Source organism: Arvicanthis niloticus, chromosome 8, assembly GCF_011762505.2.
Source record: "Arvicanthis niloticus isolate mArvNil1 chromosome 8, mArvNil1.pat.X, whole genome shotgun sequence".
NCBI classification, from domain to species: Eukaryota; Metazoa; Chordata; class Mammalia; order Rodentia; family Muridae; genus Arvicanthis; species Arvicanthis niloticus.
Genome location: NC_047665.1, coordinates 47702831 through 47719144, shown reverse-complemented (window position 1 = coordinate 47719144; position 16314 = coordinate 47702831). Strand labels below are relative to the sequence as shown.

The 16314-nt window shown below is 44.6% G+C and overlaps 1 protein-coding gene across 1 annotated transcript in view; it reads right to left on the bottom strand.

Moving 5' to 3' along the window:
* Window positions 1-16314, bottom strand: part of Edaradd (EDAR associated via death domain) — a 49309-nt gene that overhangs the window by 7906 nt on the left and 25089 nt on the right. Inside the window, exon 5 of the mRNA XM_034510853.2 lies at window positions 2985-3030. Within this exon, the coding sequence (XP_034366744.1) occupies window positions 2985-3030 (46 nt within the window). The remainder of the gene's footprint in view (window positions 1-2984; window positions 3031-16314) is intronic.

Sequence of the window (16314 nt, the reverse complement as noted above, 5' to 3'; positions counted from 1 at the left end):
AGTAACTCACTAAAGCCCTTGGTGGTGCCATGCTGTGGACGCAGCCACGGAGCAGTAGCGATTATACAACACTGTCTTAGGAAGTCTGAATTCAGGGTTAAAGATCACCAGTTTGGGAAGTTGTGGGGACGTGATCTTTACTATAAGAAGACATGATACTGCATGTGATGTCACTGAGTGGTGGCTACGTGTAAGGAATTTGAACAGAGGCAGGCAAGGGCAATGTCCCAGGTGGTAAAGATTTGCCATTGCTAGCCTGAGTACCAGGGCAGTAAGGGCTACATGCATGACTTGTCTTAAAAATAAATAATATAGAGGCCTAGGGTATACAGTAGGCATTTGATACAGTGGCTAAAGCACTTGATGAATAAGCATGAGGATCAAAGTTCAGACCCCAGACCCCTTGCAAATGCTCTGTGATAGCCCAACTGTAACCCCAGCCTCAGAAGGTAGAGACAGGATACACAGAGCAAGCTGGCTGGAAAGATTAGGGTTTGATTGAAAGAGTTGCCTCTATAAATAAGGTGGAAAGGCAACATTGGAATCCATATGCGTTGCTTACTGAGATTTCAAACTACAAAAATCACAAGCTATGCCAGGCGTGGTGGCACACACCTTTAATCCCAGCACTTAGAGGCAGAGACAGGTCTCTGAGTCCTAGACCAGCCTAGTCTACATAGGGAGTTCCAGAACAGCCAAGACTACATAGAAAGAAAGACCCTGCTAAGGAATTAAAAAGAAAATAATAAACTTTAACTACTTTCTCTATTTCCCATATCTCATGCAGTATTATTTACCAAAGGACAATGATGTTTGAGATGTTTGAGATGTCCTGTCTCAAAAAAAAAAAAAAACCAAAAAAAAAAAAAAAAAAAAAAAAAAAACCAAAACCAAACCAAACCAAAAAAACCACCAACAAAAATAATATTTTTAGAAAAGAAGTTAAAGATGCATTTGCTAAATAGGTAGATACACGCGGACTCTACTTCTCCAGGGAAGGAGATACAAGTGCATGAGTCACTTCTCCCAACTGCGCTTCAGCAGTGGCAGGGAAGATTCACAGTGAGGGAAGAGGAAGGCAGCTGCCATCCACAGGAAGTACACGGTGTTGGAAAACAGTACACACTTGCTCTCTCCAAATACTAAATTGTGGCCCAATTCTAGATCTAAAAAAAGAGAGAGAGGAGATGGTTAAAAACCAGCCAGCCCTCTATAAAAATTCCCTTGGCTGCCTTAATAACGCTTGTCCTATTGGTCACTTCTAAGCAAAGGGATGGAGATGTGGCTCACACATCTCCATATGTGGGTAGAGCGCTCACACAGCATACTTGAAGGCCCAGATGCAACTCTTAGCACTGCATAAAACTGGTGTACACCTTTCAAGCCCAGCACTCAGAAGGTGGAGCTAGGAGGATCAGACATCCAGGGACATGCTCAGCTCACAGCTAGCTCAAGGCTGGCTTGGGCCATGTGTGACCCAGAAAGGAAAAGAGGAGAAAGCCTTGTTATAGAGAAGGCTCCCTGTGGCAAGGCAGACCACCTTCTGCAAAGGTGTGTGGTTTGGATGGTTGGCGGGTGTGCTGAGCCCGTCTCACTCTGTGAACACAGGTGATGACATTGATCTCAAAGGTACCGCCCAGGGTTAAAGACACCCGTTAAAGCCTCCTCCTAAGTGCACAGCCAAGACACAGTGGACAGCTGTGGGTGTGGGATATCGGCTTTTGAGACACAATTGTTCCTCAACCAGTGGGGCTGGAACCCACTGACCTCCTCCAACCCCTGGGGAAAAATCCTCCTCACATCTGGGCCAGCCACCAAGGTCCCATTTTAACCAGTGTGGAGTGGCAGCAGGGCATGGGGGTTTTTCACAATTCCCTCAGAGATTTCAGATGTTCAGCTGAGATGGAAACTGTCTCAGGATACAGGAATAGCTGTCAACACAAGAAGTATGCAGGGTTCTGATGGTGGTCCAAACACTAAACTTGCCGATACACCCTTCACAGACAAAGGGGGTGGGGTCAGGTCAGAGAAAAGGCTCTCTAAACTTTGTCAGGACTAGGGATGTAGCTCGGTGGCAGAGCACTGGCTTAACACGTGATTAACTGAGGCCTAGAGCTTGCGTAGTGACCTAGAAGACCGTGGGTTCCTTTCCCAGTACTGAATTGGGGTGGGTGGAGGAGACTTGGAGGAAGACATATTTTGTTGTGTAGTTGGTCAAGTTAGAATGGAAATTTACTCTGCTCTGCATGCAGGTTTGTAAACTGTTAGAGTAGGCTGCTCCCTCCCACAATCCTTTGCCTTCTTTTGTGCAACTTGGGCCTTTTAGAAGGGATTATATGGAAGTGACAGGGAATTCAACATCAAAACACATTCAATAAGTGAACTTCTCAGACACTCAGAAAGACTGAAATCCGTTCATGAAAAAGATGGGGTTCCAAATGTGTGTACTGATACCAGGCTCCACAGAGATGTTTGGGTCACCTACTCTACCCAGAAAACATTACAAGGATGAAGGTCACTAAGCAAGCTCCAGGCCTCAGTTATGTAAGCATGTGCTACTGTTAAAAAATAAGATTACAGGTAAGGTGGAGAGATAGCTCATTAAGTAAAGCACTGGATGTGCAACCACAAGCATTCAAGGTTTGTTCTAGAGCCTACACAAAAAAATCAGATGTGGTAGCATACACCTGTGGTCCTGGTCTTGGGAAGGCAAAGAGAGGAGACCTGGTCAGCTAGTAGCTTTGGCCAGCTAGTAGCTTAGCCTTATCAGAGATCTCCAGGTCCTGGTGAGAGTTACCTAAAAAAAAAAAATTAAGGTATACACACACACACACACGCATGCTCTCATCAACATGGATGAAAGCTAACTGGAGATTGTTAAATAGCTATGAAGCCACACACATAACACATTAATGATACAAACATTCGCTGAATAACTTTAATGTATCTGCCCAGCTTCTGCAGATGCAAGGCCAACCCTTTACCTGAGAGGGGATCTCCGGTGCTATCTGGAAAGTTGTTTTCTTCTCCCTAAACAACAAAAAGCGACCTTCATTAAAATCACGGCCACATGTAAATGACAATATCAATTTTTCTCATTGGCTAATTTTCCACCAAGTGTGAGGGGCTGACTGATGCTTAGGGATGGCTCGTCAATGGTGGTGAGGTAGGACACTCAATCTGGACTGTCTCACATGCCCAGAACACAGCTTCATCAGGAGACACTGGACGAAGGTGGAACAGACCAGGGTCCTAGTCAAACATCAGAGAGCATGCAACCATGGCACCTGTTTTATTTCATCCTTATAACAAGCTATTTTCTTTAGTTTGTTTCCATATTGCCTTGGGTTAGACTTGCCAGTCTAGGCTAAGATTGTGTGTGTGTGTGTGTGTGTGTGTGTGTGTGTGATATTTATACATGCATATGGAGGCCAGGGGTTGATGATGGATGTCTCCCACCATTTCTTTACATCTTCCTTTTCTTTTGATACAAGTCTCTTACCACTAGGTAGATGGCTCATCTGTGAACTCCAGGAGTTTGCCTGACTCCACACTCCCAGCCAGTGTCAGTGTTACAGCTGTGTCAACCACACCCAGCTTTTATGTGGGTGCCAGGGATCTGAGCTCTGGTTCTAGTGCTTGTGAGGCAGACACTTGACTCAAGGATCCATCTCCCCAGCATCCACTTCAGGCCACAACTCTTTGGCTTGCCTATAGATTTCTTTCTTCTTCTTCTTAATTCATTTTTATTTTGTGTGTATTTCGCATGCATGTATGTCTGTGTACAACATGCATGCCTGCAGAGGCCAGAAGAGGGCAGCAAATTCCATGGATATGGGGTGACAGATGGTTATAAGCTACCATATGGGTACTGGGAATTGAACCCCAGTTCTCAGCAAGTACAGCCAGTGCTCTTAATTGCTGAGCCATCTCTCCAGCCTCCCTAGGTATTTCTTTTAAATTTTATTGCAAAGCAGCTAAAAACCCCAACTGTGAAAAAGTAGGAGCTAGTCCTGGATGAGTAGAGTAGAGAGCGCTCTGGCCATCTGACTGGGGTTCTGTTTCTACTACCAGAGACATGCTGTCTTAGGATGGCAGTGGCCATGATCTCCTTGGAGGGAAGAAAACGTGCTGTCCACAAAGCTGTCAGGGAGGGCCATTCCTAGCATGCTTTGCTTTTGCGAGCTGCATCTTTCTCCAGTTATAATCATATCACCCAGTGTTGCTCCTCGATCTATCCTGGGAGTAAGTCTGCATTTAGGGCTTTGCCAGCCCAGGCAGACACTGCCTACGATGGACTCCGATGTGCATGAAGGTTCTGTTGGAGTCACACAGCTCTACAGGGCTTTTAACTACTAGGGGGCTGAATTTTGTTCCTGAAGAAGTGATAACTTGGCCGGACACTGTGGTACATACCTGTAATACCAGCACTCAGGAGGCAGAGGCAGGAAGACTACAGGTTCAAGGCTCAGGTGGGCTTCACAACAAGCAACATATGTCTTAGGATCAATAACAACAAAAAGCACTAATGACCCGGTGTCACTGTATTTAGTACATTTTAAGTAGTTGCTATTTTCTCTTAATCCTCTAAGAAGCCTTTTTCCTTGGCCAAAACTCACCAGTCCTAGCTCTCTACAGGACCTATGTCTATCAGTCCTGAGACTTTCTACCTACCATAAGAGCATTCCTACCCTTCCCAGCTAGGCCTGCCCCAGGAACTGAGCCAACTCTTGCTGTTTTCTGCCTTCTTGCCAGTCCCTACCTCTCTAGGACTGCAACAAGCCAGCCTGCTTGGGAGCCACTGGATTTCTGCAGTGACTTTTTCTGGCTTCTATTAGTTGGGGTATGGGGGCAGGGTGGGAAGAGAATATGAAAAAGGAGAGACTGAAGAAAGGAGAAAGACAGTGTTTGTATATTGAGATGTATATGTGTACATATGTGTATGGCGTGTGCTCGTGTGCATGTGAATGTGCGTGTGTATGTGTGTGAGAATTATAAGAAGCCCCTGAAGGGGCCTGAATGTCTCTGCACAGCCTCACACGGTCACAAAGTAGAGCACTGAGATCCCCAGCCCCCAGACGGCCACACTCACCACCTTGTGGAGACCTGCCCTTTCCTATCTGCAGAGTTTCCACAAGCCTGGGCAGGCCTGCTTGCTCTTACATCAACATAGTCAATTCTGTTCACTGAATTGGAAGCGTGGGCCACAAGGACAGAACAGAAACTCCAAGTCAGAGAGAGAGAGAGAGAGAGAGAGAGAGGAATGTTAAAGGTTTATAGATTTCATGGTATAAAGGACCCTTCTAAAACACAGTGTTTCCCAAAAGTCAAAGCTGTGTCCCCTAGCTCAGTCTATTTGATTAGAGATTAACAGACCAATAGGAGTTTGGTCAGATTCGCCCTCAGGATGTTGGCAGCATGGGAGCATGAGTTACTATGGAATGGATAAAAACAGCAGAGTACTAGTGGCCAAGTCCTACACTGTGAGGAGAGCCTAGGCTCATAGTGAGTTCCAGGCTAGCCCAGGCTACATACATAGTAAGTGCCTCAAAGAAGAAAATGAAACAAGAAATAAGCCAGTTTCCAGATTTGATAATTGTGCCACTTAAATGTGAATTTCCCAATAGGGAAATCAGAAAAAGACTTTGGGCTTTGTGTATTTTGATCTTGTTGAGACAACGCCCCAGCCTTTATTCCACACTTGCTTATTGGGCTGTTAACATGTAGGAGTGGCATGTGGGAACTCACATCCACCGGTCCGAGGACCTGATCACATCCACCGGTCCGAGGGCCTGAACCCTTGACTTGATCATGAGCACTCGGGGACATACTGATAGAGTCCCCCACAGACTGAAAATACCAGAGAGGGCTGGGGATGTAGCTCAGTGAGAGAGTGCTTGCCTAGTATGTGTGAGTCCTGGCTTCGATCCCCAGCATCACAAAAAATAAAAACAAACAAACAAACAAACAAACAAACAAATTCTCAAACTGGGTGGTGGTTCACAGCTGTGATCCCTGCACCTGCGAAGCTGGAACAGGGAGATTTACTGATTGTAGACATCAGTATGGGCTACAGTAAGAACTTATGTCAAAGGCCAACCTGGTCTACAGAGTGAGTTCCAGGACAGCCAGGACTACACAGAGAAACCCTGTTTCAAAAAAAAAAAAAAAAGAACTTATGTCAACACACACAAGCACAAATACTTGTGTGGTGGTGCATACCTCTATAATCCCAGCACTTGGGAGTTAAAGGCAAGAGGATCATGAATTCAAAGCCAGCCTGGGCTACTTGAGACCTTGTCTGTAGGGGCTGGGGGAAGGTTGGGGAAATATAGCTTAGTTGTCAGAGTACTTGTCTAACATATGTGAAGCTCTGGGTTCAATCCCAAACACTACATAAACCAGGAGCATTGGCGCATGCTTGTAATCTCAGAACTTGAGAATTGAATGCTGGAGAAGGCCAACCTGGGCTACATGAGACCCTGTCTCTGAAAAATACAAACCAAAAGTCAAAACCACAAATAACAACACCATAAGCAAACTATAAATAAGATAAATTAAGTCAGAGATCATTTCCTGGATACAAAGATGGTTGAGAGTGGCCCTACCGGAGGTCTGGGAGTGGATGCTTGCAGAAGAGGGCATTTTCTCAGGGCCTACAGAAGCTGACAAGGACACGAAAAAGCAGGAAATCCTTCAGTGTCACTGAGTTGTAGACAGAGATGAGGAACAAGATAGAAAAGAGATGGGAATGGCTCTGGCCCTTGTAGGAGCTGCACTTTATCTATAGACTCTAGAGCTCGCTACAGGACCTCACTGGAAGCAGGACATGCCCAGAACAGTGTTAAATTAGCAGGGAGAATAATGACTGGTTGCAGGAACAGGACACATGGAAGGCAGGGGCTGAGTCTTAGATACAGACTCTCTCCATCTTGGAAGAGCCGGGGGAGCGAGAGGACCAGAGGTGAAAAAGTCACTAGGAGATGAGCAAAGGAGACAAGGAGAGGGCAGAGCAGGCTCTGAAGAGATTATGGACAAGGAAAGATGGCAGGTCCATGTACAATAGCTGATAGCAGTGGGAAAGACTGGTTCCTAGGAGACAACAGCAAGCAATAGAACAGGCATGCTGAGCAGATTCTGGGAGGAAGATGTCCGGTAGGGAGCCAGCTGGGAGGTCCCAGTCTCCAGCATCACCCAAATACCCGGATGGGAGGAAAACAAAGACAGGGTCAGAAAGAAGGGAGGTGACCCTCCTGAGTTGCAGGGAAGCCACCAGGTCTGAGGATCAGGTGAGGTCAAGATCTGGTGAGAGGCCTTATGTCAGTGGAAGGAAACCCTCTCCGGGTGGCTAGTGCCACCACACTCATCAGGCCTCAGCTGACGTATCACTTCCTCTCGGGGGCTTTCTCCAAATGCCCCATGTGGGTTCTTTGACCGGGGTCCTCCCACTACATCCTGTAGCATTACCCACAGTGGCCGAGGCTTTGGGATTGGAATCTGTCTTCTCTAGTAGACTACACTATGGATAAAGGGAAAGATGTGTGGAGGAAACTGTGGACACAGAATGGAGTCCGTGTTTTCCAGACCATTCCACAAGCTGCCCTTCAACACAAGGCTCCTTACTTCTCCATTCCTGCCTGCTCTGTGGCCTCAAACGTATAAGCCACTCTTGGGTCTAGCCTCCATTCCTATCCTTTTTCTCTTGAGGGAAGGGGTTCTGTTTGCTGTTGTTGTCTTGAGAAAGGGTCTCAGGAGGCAGCCCACGCTGACCTCATGAGGTCCTCTTGTCTCAGCTTCTTGATGCCATGATTACAGGTGAATCATTGCCATAGAAAACAGTCTTGGGAGCATAACAGCCATTACCACCTTTGTGAGAGTGACTGGGACTACTTCTAAGTGACCCTCCAGGCCTATTGACCTTTCCCATAGAGGGACGTTAGGAGGGTCACCTAAGATTCAGCCACTCTATCCTACACACCCTTGACAGCTGTATGTAATTCTGCTCCAGGACATGCTAGATCATAGAGAGTATGGAAGCTTAACTGAGGGGAGCTCCATCTATGCAGCTATGAGGGTGTTGTCATTCATGTTGGGGTAACTTTTCAGTGATCAGAAGCTCTGGGGTCCCCCACACTCCTGCAAACCACCCCTTATCCATGTTCCCATGGGGAAGTCTGATCATATCTTAGATAGAATTGTGGCTTTGGTGCCCTGTTTGGTGTTAGCAGATGTTTGTTTATGTCTCCCCAGGACGAGTTCACACAACAGCCTTCATTCTTGGCTGTGTGCTGATTTTGTCTGATAACTGTGGGCCCCTGGCCAATCCCTAAATTTTTCTAAACTCCAACCCATCTTGCTCTAAACTGTTAAACCTTATAACACTCATGTCATCTGATCTAGCTGTTCCCTGCTTATCCTGGGGTCCTCCTCTCTGATGGTTAATGCTGTCAACTTGACAGAATCTAGATCACCCATGAGGCAAGCCTCTGGACATGCTTGTAAGAAGCATGGTGAGACTCAGCATAAATGTGGGCAGGACCTTCCACCTGTGGTCCAGATAGAAAGAAGGTTAAGTGAACCACTTTTGCTTTTTGCTTTCTGGCTTCATGCCTTGTTAGCAAGTTCATCTACTGTGTTGTTGCTGCAATTGTGCCTGCTGCTTCTGTTGCCATCTTCTCTGAGATTGGTAAAACAGTTTCTTTCAACATGAGGCTCTGGGCCTCTCCAGGAACCCTTCAAGTGGTAGATTGGGACGGTTGAGGCCTCCAGACATTGCTGGATTACCCAGACTATATCCTTCGAGCCAGACTACTAAATCCCTCTTTGCTCTGTACTCATTCTGCCAGTTATGTTCTTCCAGAGAACCCTATCAATATACCTACTGACTATCCTGAGTTTTATCAGGTCCTGATGCAGGTCCCCACTCTGTCCCCTTACTTTATAAGGTACAGGCTGAGCCAGTGGACTCCTCCCATCCTCATGGGTCTCTGCATTGGCCTTAAATCATCGTCTTCACTCCTGTGTCTAGAGAGATGGCATCACCATTTCTGATACCTTCCCTTGCTCCTTGAGTTACAGATTTTGTGCACACCTGTTACAGCTCTATTTACTCATTTTCATGTCTCTAGTGCTGAGCCCAAAGGCTGTGTTCAAAATAAGTTTAGCTCAGGGTTGAGGATATAACTCAGTTGGCAGAGTACTTGCCTCAGCCCAGGGTTTGATCTGCAAGCGCTGCATAAAATGGGCATTAGCAGCACATGTCTGGAAGTGGAAGAAGGAGGTAAGAGGCACATGCATAGAAGAGGTCCTCAGCAGAGTAAAAAGTCAAGAGTAGCTGCCACCCAATAAACCATGAAAGAGGAAAGACAGGAAGCCAAGAAAGGAGGCCAGCTGGGTTCAGACAGCTAGAAAGACAAAAAATGATGTATTTGCCGGGTGGTGGTGGTGCACACCTTTAATCCCAGCACTTGGGAGGCAGAGGCAGGCGGATTACTGAGTTCAAGGCCAGCCTGGTCTACAGAGTGAGCTCCAGGACAGCCAGGGCTACACAGAGAAACCCTGTCTTGAAAAACAAAACAAAACAAAACCAAAAACAACAATAACAAAAAAAAAAAAAAAACCCGATGTACTCAGTAAAAGGATTAAGTAAATGTATTTACAAATAAAATACTATAAATGTAGTTTCATCCTTATGCTGGCAGAGGTTCAATCTTACCAATGCCATTTATTAAATACACTATCCCCCCACTGTGAATTTTTGCTTTCTTTGTCAAGATTTATGTGGCATGGCTTTGTTGGTTTTCGTTTCCAGGCCCTCTATTCTGTTCCATTGGTCTGTCCATTCTCAGGCTAGTTCCAGGCTGGCTTTGTCACTCTGGCTCTACAGTATGACTTGAAGTCAGGTGTTGTGATGTCTCCTGTTGTGTTCTTACTCTTTGGGTTTGCTGTGGGTATCTACAGTCTTTGTGGTTCCATGTTAATTCTTGAATTGTTTTTTTCTAGGTCTGTGAAATATGACATCATAAGTTTGATAGATGTGCATTAAATCTGTACAATGATTTTGGTAATATAGTCATTTTCACAATATCAATTCTGCCAGTCTATGAGCATGGAAGGTCTTCCCACCATCTAGTATTTTGATTTCCTTTTTCAACGTCAAGAAATTTTCATTGTACAGGTCTTTTTTCTTTAGCTAGGTGTATGTTCCTAGGTACATTTTTAAAGTTTTTTTTTTTTTTTAATTTTTAAAATTTATGTATATGAGTACACTGCAGCTGTCAGACTCACCAGAAGAGGGCATCAGATCCCATTACAGATGGTTGTGAGCCATCATGTGGTTGCTGGGAATTGAACTCCCGCTGGAAGAAGAGTCAGTGCTCTTAACCTCTGAGCCATCTCTCCAGCCCCCTAGGTACATTTTTTTTAAATGTACATTTGGTGTTTGGCCTACATGAATGTCTGTATGAGGGTGTTGGACCCTCTGGGACTGAAATTATAGACAGCTGTGAGCCGCTATGTGGGTGCTGGGAATTGAACCTGGGTCCTCTGGGTGAGCAGCTCTTAACCACTGAACCATGTCTCCAGCCCTGGTGGGTTCTTTTTTTAAAAAGCTGTCTTGAATGGAATATATTTTTCCTAATATTTTTCCTCTGTGGTATATTGTTGGTAATTATGAAAGAAATATTGCTTTCATATTTTATATTGATTTCATATCTTGCAACTTTACTGTGTTTAATAGCTAGCTGTAGGAGCTTTCTAGTAGACTTTATAGGGTCATTCAAGTGATGCCATGCCATCTGTAAATACGGATAATTTTACTTCTTTGTCTCACATTTTTATTCCGTTTATGCCTTTCTCTTACGTAATTGCTAAGACTTCAAGCACTAAACTAAATAAGACAGGGGAGAGCAGATGTCTTGGTTCTGATTTTAAAGAAAATGCTTTCAGTTTGTCTCCATTTAATCTGACGTTGGCTGTACATACAAATATCAACAGTTCAGGGGTCCTGTGTTAAAAGCCCAGAGAGAACGAAGACAACATGAAAGTGGGCCGGGACGCGGGTGAGGCTGGGCGCAGGGATCTCCTCACTGAGGATAAAAATATACAGAAGAACAAAAAATTGAAAGAAATGCCATGGTCATTGCTCAGATGAGAACAAATCTGCAGTGTACACTTAGCTTTCTTCTCTGCTGGTTTTCTATGCGATAACATAGGCCTGCCACAGCTGGAGTTGAAGTGTGGGTCAAACCCTTAGCTGTTGCTGGAACTGGGAGGCCAGGGTGCTGAGTGTAATTCTAAACTCACACTACAAATGCGGAGATGAAAGATCACGGGTTCTCCTTTTATGTATGGAGTAGAGTTGGTTATTGTTCAGGCGATTACAGCCGGTACATGCAAACACAGGTAGACCACAGGACATGGATATTAAAGAGGGGTGGTGATGTCTCTTTAGACCTATTTCATTCACAAACTCCAGGCTTATAATATTGGGACCATGCTGGTAACAGAGACTTGTCGGCCATGTAGTGAAGTGTGTAACACCACACACTGGCTGCTCTGTGATTTTCCTGAGCTGCATGATAGTGTGTGAGGCCAACACAGACCACTTTATTCACACGTTACTATGTAAAAAAGTTTACATTTGGATGACTATCCCAATGTATTTTAAATATTTTATTTAGTATTTAAAATATTTCTTATATTAAAATATTTTATTATCCTTTAAAAATATTTTCAGATTTATTTTAATCTTCATTTACATGTATGTATATGTGTGTGTACTTGAGTGCAGTGCTTTTAGAGGCCAGAGGCAGCAGATCCCCCAGACTTTGAGTGTTAGGCAGTTTTGATATACCCAAAATGGGTGCTGGAAGTGGGTCCTCTGTAAGAGTAATACACACTTTAACACTTTAACTACTGAGTCAACTTTCCAGATCTATTTTTTTTTTTTTTTTTTTTTTTTTACCTTAGCACAGGCTTGGGCCTTGCAGCTTACTTTAGAGTTCCGCAAGACCCCCAGAACCCGGAACTTAGGCTTCTAAGGTGTAGCTTCAGGGCAGACTCAACCCTTCAAAGCTGTCTTTATATACTTTCAAGTCCCACAAGGCTTCCTTGTCTTAGCTGGGATCAGACCATCTCCTTACCCCTCTGCCAGGAAGAAGGCTCAGTGCTGGGTCCCAGGCCTGCACAGAGGGTCCAGATCTATTTTTGATGTGTGTGTGTGTGTGTGTGTGTGTGTCCACATGTGAGTATGTGCAGGTACCCTAGGAGGCCAGAAGAGGGTATTGGATCTCTGGAACTGGAGTTACAGGTGGCTATGACCTGCCCAACATGGGTGCTAGGAACTCTGGTCTCTGCAAGAACAGCAAGTGCTCTTAACTCCTGAGCCATCTCTCCTGTGGTCCTATAGATAGAACTATGGTTTGCAGACCTGGCAGTTGGCATCCTTATTTCCAGAGCCAACTTACGGCCTTGAATTTCTTTTAAAGCCAGTTGTTGATCAATCAGTCAGTCTGTTTGCCTGCCTGTTCTGTCTGTCTGTCATCTCTACCTGCCTGCCTGTCTATCTGAGATAGGATCTTATGTAGCTTAGGCTGGACTTGAAACTCCTGATTTTCTAAGTACTGGGGTTACAGGCATGAGCCCTCATGCCTGGCTTTCTCCTTTTTAATAGCTTAACACAGTGTGAATGTGCAGTTACTTACTCAGCAGGTCCCAGCCAGGAGACATGAAAACATTGTAACTCCTCAGTTCCCAGTGTTCTGTGTGTGTCCTACACTCTGCCTTCTCTGGGGTCCTTCCCTTAAAGCAAGCTTGTTCATCCAATTAGCAATAGATACAGCTGGATAATTTTCTATAAAATTATGTTTTCACTCTCCACACCATCAGTATATGAGGGTAGTTTTACTAGACACCTAGACCAACTGAAACCCAACCCAAATGTGTTGTGACAGTCAACAGAGCTCTGAAGTGACAAGGAGAGAAGCTTTGACATTGACTAATTAGAAAACCATCCAACTTCATAATTATTTAAGGAAAACTTTTAGACTATTATAGGAAAACACTAAGTTCTAGACACAGTTGACTTATCCACGCCTTTCCATGAATATATGTATATGTATATATATATGTGTGTGTGTATAGGTGTATATGCACATATATATGCATGTATATGCCATATACATGAATATGTTTGTGCAGATGTACATGTATAATACATATATGTGTATATACACACGTGTGTGTGTACATGTATAAATACACACATACATATATATGTGTATATATACAAACACACACATACATACACATACACACATACTGTGGTGGTTTGAATAAATGGCCCCCATAGGTCTATAGAGTGTGGCACTATTTGGAGGTCTGGCTTTGTTGGAGTGGGTGAGGCTTTGTTGGAGGAAGTGTGTCACAGGGGGTTGTCTTTGAGGTTTTAGAAGCCCAAGCCAGGCCCAGTGGCTCACTGTCTCTTCCTGTTGCCTGTGGCTCAGGAACTCTCAGCTCCTTCTCCAGCACCATGTCTGCCTACATGCTGCCATGCTTTATACCATGATGATAATGAATTAAACCTCTGAACTGCAAGCCAGCCCTAATTAAATGTTTCCCTTTATTAGAGTTGCAGTAGTCATGGTGTCTCTTCATAGCAATAGAAACCCTAAGACATAAACATATATGTATGTTCACATATATATTTTAGTACAAAGAGTTGAACCTAGGGCCTCATACATGCTAGGTAAGTGCTCTACCATTGAGAAATATCCTGAGTCCTATTTCTGGGAGGGTCTCACCCAGTTGCCTAGGCTGACTTTGAACTCATCCTGTAACCCAGGCCAACCTCTAACCTTTCATCCTCCTGTACTAGCCTCCCAAGTAGCTAGAGTTACAGGCTCTAACAAGGCCTGGCTTAACCACAAATATTTGATCTTGACTTGGTCCAAAAAATAGTAGTAAGTCAAAGCCGTTGGTCTTAATAAGCTATATCACGCCAGAATACTACAGTTTTCTTTTAGATGTTTATTTCTGGGAAGCTTCATTATAGACAAAAGCACCCCCTGCTCTGAAACCATGAGTGGCACTGGGGACTGTGGGTTTACTGTGGCACCAGTGGGAACCAAGGTTGGCATTCTATTATTCTCGGGCATTAAAAATAGGGACAGTGAGCTTCAGAACTGACAAGGCAAGCCCCATGAACTTATCACAATGCCTGACCAGGACATTCACCTAGGTCAGTGTCAGGTCCTGGAGGGCTATTGGGCTGTGAACGACAAGAACTTTTTTCTACAGCTACGAGTGAGTCCAGAAGGGCAAACAAGGTAGGTGTGGGAAGTGCCAAAAAGCAATGGGGCCCGCAGAGCGAGAGGCAATGCTGGTGCAGAAAGAAAAACTGCAGAGCATTTAACTGCAGGGTTTGTTCCCAGTAAAGCCATGACCCAGGACCAGACCACCCTGTGGGCAGTACACAGGCCATTGCAAGGTCAGGGTCTGAGATACACAACTGTAGTCTAGAAAGAGTAAGCTGATATTCTCTAAGGAAGTTAGACACCAGCGGGAGATAGGTCATTAGATTAGGACAGAATTATCTTGCTTATCAAAAGATGTAAAGCCCGGCAGTGGTGGCAGATGCCTTCAATCCCAGCACTTGGGAGGCAGAGGCAGGCGGATTTCTGAGTTCGAGGCCAGCCTGGTCTACAGAGTGAGTTCCAGGACAGCCAGAGCTACACAGAGAAACCCTGTCTCAAAAAACCAAAAAAAAAAAAAAAAAAAAGATGGAAAGAGAAATTCTATTATTTGCTTATTTGCTTTTTGTTGTTTTGGTTGTTTTTAAACATAGATTATTTTATTGGTTTTTATATTTATGTGTATCTGGGAATGTATGACATATGTGCACACCCAGAGAAACCGGAAGAGGTCATAAGATCCCCTGTAATTAGAGTTACAGATGGTTATGAGGTACGGTGTGGATGCTAAGAATCAAATCAGGACCTCTGTCAGAGCAGACAATGCTCCTAACCACTGAGCCATCTCTCCAGCCCCTATTATTTTCTTTCTTTCTTTGTTTGTTTAAAGACAAGGGCTTATGTAGTAGCTTAGGCTAGCCTTGAACTAGCTATGTAGATGAGGATGTCCTTGGACCAATTCTCCCTCCTTTACCTCCCAAGTGCTAAGATTCCAGGTGTGAACCATTTTACCTGGTCTGAGTATTTTTATTTAATTAATTAATTTTTATATCTCTGTGTGTATATCTGTCTGTCTGTGTCCATGTGTCTGCAAATGTCACAAGAGTGGATGCCAGAGGACAGTGTCTGGATTCTCTCCTACCGAGTGGATCCTGGGGATTGAATTCAAGTCATCAGAGTTGGCAGCAAGTGCTCTACCTACTGAGCCATCCGGCCATCCGGATTAAGTATTTTTAACACCAAACATCTGTTCAAAGGTAGCATCTTCAATCTGACATGAGAGGCTTGTCAGCTATGAACAACTGAGGTAGAGAGATGACAAGGCTGCGTAGTGCTGAGAGCAGGTGATTTCCAACCCCTTGAAATTCTTTGTCTCTTCCAAGATGCCCAGACAGCTGTGTCTCAAGAGACATTTTTTGTCTCAGCTTAAGGAAAAGTGTGGATTATTTGGACTGGCAGGTGACAGAAGCCTCTCTTAGTAGAGTTAGAAATACCATGTATATAGTCTAAGGAGATCTGCAGTCTTACCTGGTAACGCTGGTTCCTCGTTCTATAAACTCCGTACTACAGATAAAGTAAGCAATTACCAAGTAAACCAGAGCTGTCTGATTTTTCCCTCAGAGGAAAAAAAAAAAAAAAAAAAAAAAAAAAAAAAAAAAAAAAAAAAAAAAGCCCAAGGTCCTGGCCAATCTATGAAACGGATCTTGTTGGAGCTTGAAAGGATTGTTGCGTGTCCAGAACTGCAGGCAGGGGCCTGCCAGGCTGAGTAACGGCAGATAGCATCTGCAGCCTGGCTGGTCCCTGCCATGCCCTGTTATTACCATGCACTTAATGGCTTCGGATCTGCATATCTTCTAGTGAGCCCATGACTCTGCCAAGGCAATGAGCCTGCTGGCTATGGAGTTCTACCCAGTGCCTCGCAATCCAGTGCAAAGAAAGGAACAACCCCTGTGTGAGAGTTGAGTCTGACGTACTGCCTCCCGACTCTCATGTTTAAATACTTGGTTCCTAGACGCTGGGAACCAACTTTTTGGAAACTCTGGGATGTAAGACCTAGCTTGGAGGACTTAGGTTACTAGAGCAGGCCTTTGTACACTGTCACCCACCTTGGCTGCCAGCTCTT